The sequence below is a fragment of the Conger conger genome, chromosome 17 (assembly GCF_963514075.1).
Source record: "Conger conger chromosome 17, fConCon1.1, whole genome shotgun sequence".
NCBI classification, from domain to species: domain Eukaryota; kingdom Metazoa; phylum Chordata; class Actinopteri; order Anguilliformes; family Congridae; genus Conger; species Conger conger.
In genome coordinates, this window is record NC_083776.1 from 5752013 (window position 1) to 5762903 (window position 10891).

The following is a 10891-nucleotide window of genomic DNA, read 5'->3' on the forward strand; positions in this document are numbered from 1 at the left end:
GCATCAAACCGAGTTCGTGTGGAAATATACATATTTATTTATTATAGAACTACAAACGCTCGTTATTACTACAAAATTAGGACAGTAGTCGTTTACTATTTGACACGATTTTATTTAATAATGTATTTGCAAAAACATGTTGCTTTAGACAGCATTGATGCAGGTGCTCACCCTTCATTTGAACGCAAAACAAACGAGCACAAAATTTAAATTTAGTGTAAGCTTTCCATTTTCAAGTTAGTTTGAACAGATTGTCCAAGGGATTAAAGGTCAAACTTAAACCATAAGGCTGTCTTTCAGCCGATCCTCATATGAAACACAATTACAGCTGTGTCACGGACACTGACAAAATACAGATGGTTTTAAGTTTTTTTTTGTGTTTTTTTTTTTAGTATTCTGATTAATAAATTCAAGAATAGGTATTTCATCTTAACGGCGCGCAGCTTTTTGATGAAAACTTTTCACCTAGTCAAATTGTTACATTAAAATCAGCCAAGCAAAATCCCGCTGTCAATTGGCTACAAGGAAAATGAATTCCAACTCAAATCTTCTGACGAAAGAAAATTACAGTTGCATAACTTAAATCTTTTTTGTGAAGAAAAGAAAAAAAAAAAAAAGTATAGGAGCCATTTTGTTTTTTCATTCGCGGTGAGCAGAGAGACCCGTTAAGTGGCCGCGATGATCTGTTGCCAGGTTACAGGGATGATTAAGTGTATCGGCGGTTGAGCTCGTTGATCCTGCGCAAGCCCTCGCGGTTGTCGATGGTCCGGTGGACGGTGATGATGAACGGGAAAGCCGAGGGAAGCTCCACCCGGGGGCTCAGTTTCTGGTGCCCCCAGTGCAGGCAGCGCAGGCGGTCCGACAAATCCCTGCGCCCGGCCCGCTCCAAAGCGTCGCGCAGAACTTTGGTCTTATTCGGCGTGTTCCCTGACCGACTGTACCTGCATTTGAAAATAGACACCCCATTCTGTCCAGGTGTACAAACGTATGTCTGCTAATAGGAAAGCGTGCCCAAACACATACACACTGGTAAGCAGTCCTTGTTAAAGGTTCAATAACAATGGTGACATTTTTCTTTGCCAATTACCATCAATTTTTAGGTGGTGGTGTTGTATAATGGCAAGAGAGCTCAGCTTGTGACATAAGGTTGCAGGTTCAGTTCCTGGGTAGGATGCCTCTGCTGGTGTACCCATGAGCAGTTTACTTAACCTGTTGCATGGAAACTGAAGCGTTTGAATAGTGCCCTTCAGCCAAATTAAAATGTTGTGCAAATGTTGTGTAATCTGGGGCAGTTCACCCAAAAATGAAATTAAAGTATGTTTCCACTTACCCAGAGTACTGTCGAGAGAGTTTCGCTGAGATGTGCCAAATCTTCTATATTCTAGACTTCTTTTTTTTCTTTCTTTTTTTTTAGACGCAGTGCACTGTGATATAATGAACCCCGAACAGTCCTTTTTGTTTCTGATAATGAATCAGATTATAATTAACAATAAAACTCTCAGCAGCATCATCTCTTTATATTGTACTCTGGGTAAGTGGAGAAATATTTTAATGTAATTTTTTGGTGAACTGCCCCTTTAAGAGCAGCTATAACCTAATGATATTTGGATAATCAATTCAAGGTACCAAAATGTGCTGAGCCACATACCAGCACTCCAGCATGCTCTTGGCCTGGGTCCTCTTCTCTGACGACGCGGTGTGGAACTGTCTGAGTTCAGCTCGGGTGAAGCCCAGCTCATAGGCCAGAATGGTCCACTCAAACCCCAGGTACTGAGACAGATCCTGGACGGACTTCAGGTTGATGACAGCATCCTAACAGCAGACACAGGACCCGGTTTAAGAGCAGAGCAATCGATCAATAATACTTCTGCTAATAACAAGTAATGAGAGGTGGACTGGACGCACGATGACGGGATGATGAGTCTTTGTTGTTTAATTATTATTATTATTAACAGACGTTCTAAATGGAGCATGGCTTACCTCTTGAGCTTGGTTTGGCATTTTGGTCCTCCAGTTTAGACCGTGTGGCTGTTTAAAGAAAAGACAATGAGAACTGAACCGTTTTATCTCATTTCTATTTCTGCATCGTTCAGTAATGAGTAAATGCGTTTGCAGTGTCCTAAGCTGTGTGACCGAGTGTTCTGTGTCCTGGTCTCACCCGGTTATGTGCAGAGGAAAAGTGTTTTGCTACTCACCAATCCCTTCCAGCCAGTGTGAGACCTGCTGAAGACGGTGCCAACATATCAACACGGCGTTTCCATAGAGATCTTACAATAACACTTTGTCCTGTTAAAAATTAAAGAATGCTAGTGTAGCCTGAATGCGCATAATTACCCATGATTACCTGCAGCAGGGGGCCAAGCTGTTTTTCAGGCCATAGTCAAAACTATGACCAACTGGTGAAGGCCCTATCTTATTGCATAGTTCCAAAGATCAATTAATCCATCAAGAAAATGTTTTAATAAGAAATTATGAGGATCTTTATTTGAAAACCCCAAGACTGGAATAACTAAGTTGGGCTGTAGGACCTGATTACAATGACTGGGTAATTTAGAGAACAGACTGTAAAGACATACTGATCCATTCAAGGGCCACTGAATGATGGGGTGTCAGTAAAAATGAAATGACTACCTTGAAAATCAATTTGTACGAAATGAACCCAGCTGCCTATAATTGGAGCATAGCTTACTCTTTATACTTTCATTTCAAGCCATTATCATTATATTAGCACCCAAATTTACTGAGTGGACCTATAAGATTATTGGGTTCCAGGCCCTTATCAATGCTTTATTCCCCAGAAGTTGCTCTGCCTTACGAGTCTGTTTTTCAGTGATATGACTCAGTGTAAGCAGCTGTTTGAGCTTAGACCGTTACCAAACCAGTTTAATATTTTATTCAAAATTCTTCTTGGTTGTAAACTTCCAACATTTTTAAAAATCAAAGACAAGGAGGCAGACTTACAATCCATACAGGTATTTCATGAGGGCAAAAAATGTTATGAATCACCATCCATCAAGAATAAGTATGTGTCCTATTCAAATTTTTAACTGTAGGCATTTAAAAAACAAAAATACAATGAAACACACAATCCGCTCATAGAGATGGTCAAAAACCTGCTTGGATAAGAATGTTCTGGCGTCAAGTGGGACGGGGGGGGGGAGAAAGGTGTCCAGTCAGACCTGCTGTTGAAACTGGTAACCAAAAAAAACAACATTCCTTAAAACCCAGACAGTTCAGTTTCTTAAAAAGAGTGTCAACGTGTTCTGAGTCGGAGTCCGTGTGTCCGTGTTTAACACAGGAACGTCGGACTCAGTCGTCCCCCGCCCTCTGCCGGAGACTCCTGGACTTCCCGTTTTCCGCCCTCCTCTTCCGGAACACCGTGCCCGCTCCGGACTCGTCCCCCAGCGAGGTGATGGTCCGCTCCCTGAACTTCACCTTGGGCTCCGGGGGCAGCTCAGAGGGCGCCGGCGCAGTACCCCCTCCGTCCACCTTGGGGAGCTGCAGATCCACGTCCTCACTGTCCAGGGCAGAGGAGAACAGTTAGTGGCCCTTCCTCTCAATGACAAAACCTGCTGGAAATAGACACTATCGTCCTAAATTTAATTAATGTACTTTGTGCACAAACAACATATTTTTAGTGTCAAAAACACAATTTTAATCATTTCCAAACCAAAGTTAACCTGTCACGGAAGACACAGGTTCACAGAAAACTGTGCTACTCTGGGTCTTACACCAGAAGGCCGCTGCGCTGCTTCACACAGATTTGCGACGCAGTGCCCAGGGCTTGTGACTGGTTGGCCAGCATGGACAGCAGGGACACCGGTGGACTGATTCAGTGGAAGACGCTTTTAAAAAGGTGAGGTGCACTCACTACGGGTCCTTCTCCTCCTGAATCTGCTCCCAGGCCCCGTACGGGTTCGTCTTCCTGGGCTTCTTCACCACGACCACCACCTCCTCCTTCTTCTTCTCCTCCTTCTCTTTCACCTCCTCTTTATTTTCCTCTTTCTCCACCTCTTTCTCCTCCTCCTCTTCCTCCTTTTTGTCGTCACACGGAGCGGGTTCCTCGCGTGTGTCTTCCGCTTCCTCTTTCCCATCATCCTCTGCGCCGTCGGCCTCTTCAGCTCCGCCCTCTGGAGGCCCGTCTAGTTTTCTTTTCTACAGGGAACATCAATTATATAATTTACCCTTTATTTAAGTTAACCAGGCAGTCGCACTGAAATATACCATCTTTTTTTTTTTTTTACAAAGGAGACCTGGCCAAGAGGGTAGCTTAATATATACAGAAAATATATAAATAATATATCAATGATAAACACTGATATCCATTATATGGGACAGCCTGGAGCCTAGTGGCTAAGGTACATGTTTGGGACCTGGAAGGTCGGTGGTTCAAGCCCCAGTGTAGTTGGGTCCTTGAGCGAGGCCTTTTAACCCCACATTGCTCCGGGGGGGGGATTGTCCCCTGCTTAGTTGAATCACAACCGTAAGTCGCTTCGGTTAAAAGCATCAGCTAAATAACAAAAATAATTATATTATTATCATTCGGTACAATTTCACGCTGTACTCGTGCTGGTAGCCAGTGGTTCCAGGACACCAAGCCGCTTTCACAATGAGAAGGCCAGGTCACCCCCTCGCGCCCCCTCTCGCTCTCACCCTGAAGCTGATCTTGGCGACCTGCGGGGCCCTGCCTCCCTCTGGCCCCAGAGCGGGCTTCTCAGCGCTCTCCCCCTCCGCTGTGGGGGGGTCAGGCAGGGGGGGCGGAGGGCCCTCCTGCCCGGGCGTGTTTCCGCTCTCGGCCGTCCTCTCCGGGGAACGGTACCCCCCCGGCCTCTCCCAGCTGCTCTCTGCACACAGGACAGGGGTGTAGTTACAGGTGTAGTTCCATGTCACAGGTGTAGTCACAGGTATAGGTCTGTGTTACAGGTGTAGTTCCGTGTTGGGCTGAGCAGGGAGAACTCACCGCCCGTCTCTGTGTTGTAATAGTAGGTGTAGCCTTCTGGGCTCTGGGCTGCATTCCATGGACATCTCTTCGGAGGTTTCTAGACAAAACACAGACCGCACGACATGGACCGCAAAACACATTACAGACACGACACGGACCGCAAAACACATTACAGACACGACACGGACCAAGATACAAAAGATCTCTGCAAAAGTCCAGGTCCAGTACAGATGATCGATTTTAGTTTTCTACAACTTGTAAGAAAAGCCATCGTTTAAAAAAATAAAAAAAAGTGGTGAATCAGGAAAACCAAAATAATAATAAGTACCTTATTTGCTTGCCTCTGTTTGGATTTATTTTCTTTCCCCCGGAAGCCTTTTGGTTTCTCCCACTGGGATTCTGAAATGAGACCAGTAAAGATGCTCAGGGGCTGATGCCGGTGAATACAGCCTATCCCCCTTAAAATGATCCCCTTATAATGGCTTGGCATGACCAGGTATATCCAGAAGGAGGATTTATTTTCTGCGGAAAGAGTCCAGTACTTACCCACAACAAGGTGGACAAGCATGAACTGGTTAGACAGGGGCGGGCCCTGTCGTTTTACTAATAACATACGTAAGTCTACATCTGATTGGTACATGGTTAATACATGAGCATATAGTAAAATATAACAACGTAGAATGATTGGTTATGGGGCAGCATGCGTATTGGATGAGCACACAGTGACCTTTAACCCTCATGGCTGATCGGTCATCACACAAACACAACTGCTTCTTTAACCTCTGGTGAGAAGTTACGCCTGCCGTTCAGATTTTAGGTGTTCAGAGTTGGCAAATTAGACCGGGTTAATTTGAGGCCTACCCCCAGTCAGTGTGTTGTAGTAGTAGGTGTGTCCTTCTTCAGAAACGCCCTCAAGCCACGCCCCCGTTGCGCTGCTACTGGCCGCTTCAGCCTTGGGGGCAGGCTTTGCATGTTGAGCTTCTGTCGTGGCTGCACAGACACAAAAATTAACAGCACGTTCAAATTCACACGTATAATGTTATTTTTAAGAACATGGTCCAATATCCTTTTCAAAAACAAGAAGTGTTAGCAATATTAACTCTGTAAGGGATGTGGTAGGTGTTTTTAACCATATTTTTATTAAGAGTTCAGCATGTATCCTCAGTTAGCACCCCACTTATCCTCCTGGGAGATTTCAACATCCACCTGGAAGCCTCCCAGTCTGTTGCCTTCTTACCACTACTTCACTCCTTTGACCTCTCTCTGCAGCACTCTCCCCCAACTCACAAGGCTGGAAACCTTCTCGACCTGATCTTTCTGAGGAACTGCTCCTCTTCTAACCCCACTGTAACCCCTTTACACAAGTCCGATCACCACTTCATTTCCTTCTCCATCCCCCTAGCCCCTCTGCCTCCCTCCCCTTCTCTCACGCCCACTGTTTCTGTCCGATGTAACCTCCGTTCTCTATCACCCTCTTCCCTTGCCCCCAGAGTCACCGCTTCCCTCCCTCCCTCCTCTTGAATCCTTCTCCAAACTACCCACTGATTCCGCATCTTCCGTGCTGCTTTCCTCTCTCTCCGTGCTGCTTTCCTCTCTCTCCTCAGCCCTTGACTCTCTGTCCTCTTGTCTCCCGGCCTGCTCGATCCTCCCCTCCCAGCCCATGGGTTTCTGACCTTCTACGTTCCTCCAGGCCCAGCCTACGTGCAGCTGAGAGGAAGTGGAGGAAATCAAAAGACCCATCGGACCTGTCTCTCCTGGCGGAATTCTCCTCCACTATCACCACTGCCAAAAGAAATTACTTCGAAACAAAAATCCAGAATTCCACTTCTAACCCTCGTCAACTGTTCTCCATTTTCTCCTCTCTCCTCAGCACACACCCCCCCATCATCTCGGTCCTCGCTCACTGCTGATGACTGTATCTCTCCTTCCTTTTCTATCCAAATCCATTGAAAGAGCTGCCTCCAACCAACTCTCTTCCTTCCTCACACAGAATAACCTGCTGGACCCCCACCAGTCCGGCTTCAGACCTGGCCACTCGACAGAGATTGCACTCCTCTCTGTCAATGAGTCCCTTCAGGCTGCACGAGCAACCTCTCTCTCCTCTGTCCTGATCCTTCTTGACCTCTCTGCGGCGTTCGACATGGTCAACCACTCCATCCTCTTAGCCTCCCTGGCATGTACAGGGATCTGTGGCACAGCCTTAGAGTGGATCAAATCTTATCTCTCTAGCCGGTCCTCCCAGGTGTCCTGGGCTGGAGGAGTGTCAACCCCTCGCCCCCTTGTTACAGGAGTCCCCCAGGGCTCAGTCCTCGGACCCCTCCTCTTCTCCATCTACACGAGATCCCTTGGCCCCGTTATCTCTGCTCATGGCATCTCCTATCATTGTTATGCCCATGACACCCAACTCTTTCACTCCTTCCCCCCATCAGACACACAGGTCTCTACCCGTATCTCCGCCTGCCTGAGAGACATCCAGAGCTGGATGGGCAACCACCATCTAAAGCTCAACCCAGGTAAGACGGAGGTAATCTTCATCCCTGCTTTAACCTCTCCCTTCTCTGATTTCTCCATCTCACTAGGGAATACCCCAGTGACCTCATCCCCTAGTGCAAGAAACCTTGGAGTGGTGATGGACAACAGGCTATCCTTCTCCAAAAACATCGCTACGGTGACCAGGGCGTGCAGGTTCTTCCTGTACAACAGCCGGAGAATCCGACCCTTTCTCACCACCTACTCCACTCAGCTCCTTGTTCAAGCAATGGTCCTGTCCCGCCTGGACTATTGCAATTCTCTGCTGGCTGGCCTTCCAGCATTTGCCATCAGACCCCTACAACTCATCCAGAATGCTGCAGCCCGTCTGGTATTCAATGTTCCCAGACATTCACATGTCACCCCCCTGCTCAGAAACCTCCACTGGCTGCCTGTTATGGCTCGCATCAAATTTAAAACTTTGGTGCTCGCATACCAGGCAGTTAAAGGATCAGCCCCTGTATATATTCAATCCCTTATCAAGACCTATACACCAACAAGACCCCTCCGTTCTGCCACTTTGTGCTGTCTGGCGCCTCCCCCTCCCCACACCTGCACTTCACGCTCACAACTGCTGTCTGTCCTGGTCCCACAGTGGTGGAATGATTAGCCTTAGACTGTAATGGCACTTATGTATAGATATCGTTACTTGTATCGGTATTGTTGTTTTTATTGGCTGTTGTATTGTTGTATTCTAGCTGCCCACTGTGGTATGCTAGTTTGAAAGTTGATTGTACTCTTCAAGGGTTCTGAATTTCTGTATGTTTACACTAGGACTCAGAACTGTACTGTCCTCTCAGGTCCTCCTGGCACTTGTTCTTGTGTTTGATTTGCACTTCGTTGTACGTCGCTCCGGATAAGAGCGTCTGCTAAATGCCACGTAATGTCATGTAATGTATCCTAGATGACTAAAGATTTAAAGTCAAGATCAAAGGAAGATTTAATGAAAAGGCCTCATTAGGAAGTACTGAAATAGCTTTGACAGAATGAAGCACGGTTCGGTACTCATTAGGAAGTACTGAAATAGCTTTGACAGAATGAAGCGCGTTTCGTTGCGGGGGAGGAGCTCGGCGAGCAGCGCGCGAGGCTGGTTACCGGATTCGGCCTCCAGCCGTTTCAGATCCGCCTGAAACGCCTTCATCGCCGCCTCCTCCATTGCCGCAAACTCCTTCGACATGCGGTCCTCCTGCTTGGCCTTATCAATGCTCTTCTTCTTAATCTGCAGAGAACCAGTGTCAAAGCAGTCTGTCATCGTTGTGTCAAAGCTGTCATTCATGGACTATATCAAAGCAGTCACTCAGTCAGTCAGAGGCTAAACCTAAGATAATATAAAAACAGCATATCAGCATGGTAATAAAATTATTCTTCACGGTGAAAATACCGAGATAGGCAGGCAACCCTATAGAAGCTGAGGACTTTATTGCACTTTTCAGCACATTTACTTACTAACACTGCCCCCTACAGTAGACTGCATTCGAAATGCGATTCTCAGAACGAATTTCATTTTGTTGTATTCATTTGAAAAAAATACTCTTACTGTATACAAGTATACATACCTCTGCGATTTTGGCAGCCACATTTTCTTTATGATTCTTCCCCCTTTCGTGAAACTCAACACTCTGTGTGAATATAGACAGCAAGTAATAAACAAAATATTATTGTACAAAATCATAATCTACTTCGACTAGAGTGCACCAAGTCAACGGAACCGCAACAACACGTCTGTGTGGAGTCGATCGATTTACTTTGTAGCATTACTTGGCAAAGGTAACTTCTTGTTTAATATTATCATTTATTATAAATGTTCACAGACTACATAAACTGCACAAAAACTCATAACAAAAGCCACTCACCGGTTTGTTGTCGGCAATCCAGCACTTGCAGTACTGGCAGAATTTTTTGGGCTGAGATTTCCAATAGTCAGCCCTAGGTAATAGAAGCGATCAGATCAGGAAGAAAATTGAATCCAAGAAATGAACCGCATTATAACGTATGACAAGTAAGTAGCGTTACAACAAAACCATCAACACAGTAGCATAATTTTGTAAACCAAACAACATCTGCCCTTAGACTGGACTGCATATAACCTTAACTACAAAGCTAGCTTGTCCCTCAGCTTGCCTAGACTTCTCAATGTTCGTTACTTATAGTTACCCCAACACCCTAAAGTGTCGGCTAATTTGCTTGCGATCTAAATACTTACATGGTGACAACGGTGACCTTATCTAGCGTATTTCCAAGCTTTTACGGACATCAAGAATTGGAAAACCATTCCTTAAATTCACGCACGGAGGCTACGCGAATATTCGTCTTTGTCTGATGACGTCGACTACGGATATCCTCAAGAGTCAAATTACCTCATGAATTGGCGAACTCTCTTCCTGGGTTACTTGACGTTAAACGCTAGCATGCGTTCATTTTTTTCTGAACTATTTCTCTTACTATTTCTGTTTGCTTCCCTTACGTCAGATAGCCAGGAACGTTTTATATCAGTGTAAACATATAATACTTACATGATCGATACTTATATTTATTTTTTTAATACGTCTGACATCACGTCTCGTAGGCTAAGGTTTTCATTGGTATAAAGGCAATAGGCAGTAGATCTCCCATATGGTCTAGCGGTTAGGATTCCTGGTTTTCACCCAGGCGGCCCGGGTTCGACTCCCGGTATGGGAATGACTCTTTTCCAAAATCGCCCGAGTAATTTTTAAAAACAGGTGCACTCGCATGTGCATTACATTTACATTTTAATCATTTGGCAGACGCTTTTAATCCAAAGCGACTTATAAGTGCATGCGTTCTTCCACAAGTTAAAGCATAACTAACAAACATCCATAACTAGTAAAATACTCATGAAGCAGCCATTGTTCTAAACAAAAATACAGTCATTGTAAGTGCAAATTCTATATTTTTTTGTATATATATATATATATATATATATTTGGGGGGGTTAGACAAGAGGGATATCGGAAACAGAAAATAGAAATAGAAAACAGGCGTGAACGTGCAGCTCGACTGCCAGGTGCTTGTAGTGAGGGAACCATAAGGTGACCAGAGCTGGCAGACTGGAGTGGTCTAGCTGGGGAGTAGGGAGTGATTAAGGATTGTATGTAAGGTGGGGCAGTCCCCTTAGCAGCCTTAAATGCCAACACTAGGGCCTTGAAGCGGATTGCGTGCGGCAATAGGAAGCCAGTGGAGGCCAATGAGGAGTGGGGTGACATGAGCCGACCTGGGCTGACTGGTGATCAGGCGGGCTGCAGCATTCTGGACCATCTGGAGGGGCTTGATGGCACACGCTGGGAGACCGGCTAGGAGGGAGTTGCAGTACATTACATTACATTTACATTTTTGTCATTTGGCAGACGCTTTCAATCCAAAGCGACTTCCAAGTGCATAGGTTCTACCACAAGTCAAAGC

At 45.6% G+C, this 10891-nt stretch overlaps 2 protein-coding genes and 1 non-coding gene across 3 annotated transcripts; 1 reads left to right on the forward strand and 2 right to left on the reverse strand.

The window, feature by feature from the left end:
- Positions 1-298: 298 nt before the first annotated feature.
- wu:fc50b12 (uncharacterized protein LOC103911624 homolog) lies at positions 299-2733 on the reverse strand. The gene is made up of 5 exons (XM_061225508.1): positions 2345-2733; positions 2196-2223; positions 1981-2028; positions 1649-1812; positions 299-941 (listed from the first exon to the last, which is right to left on the reverse strand). Exons 3-5 carry the CDS (start codon positions 1999-2001, stop codon positions 707-709), a joined length of 420 nt encoding a protein of 139 aa, XP_061081492.1. The 5' UTR covers positions 2002-2028; positions 2196-2223; positions 2345-2733; the 3' UTR covers positions 299-706.
- Positions 2734-2879: 146 nt separating this feature from the next.
- Positions 2880-9823, reverse strand: wbp4 (WW domain binding protein 4). Its single transcript, XM_061225507.1, has 10 exons — positions 9675-9823; positions 9325-9397; positions 9028-9090; positions 8567-8690; positions 5804-5932; positions 5271-5341; positions 4961-5039; positions 4654-4844; positions 3872-4155; positions 2880-3517 (listed from the first exon to the last, which is right to left on the reverse strand). Coding segments are annotated over exons 1-10 (1224 nt in total). The 5' UTR covers positions 9677-9823; the 3' UTR covers positions 2880-3309.
- A 255-nt stretch (positions 9824-10078) lies between these two features.
- trnae-uuc (transfer RNA glutamic acid (anticodon UUC)) lies at positions 10079-10150 on the forward strand. The gene has a single exon. It is a non-coding gene; the product is annotated as a tRNA-Glu (tRNA).
- Positions 10151-10891: the final 741 nt, after the last annotated feature.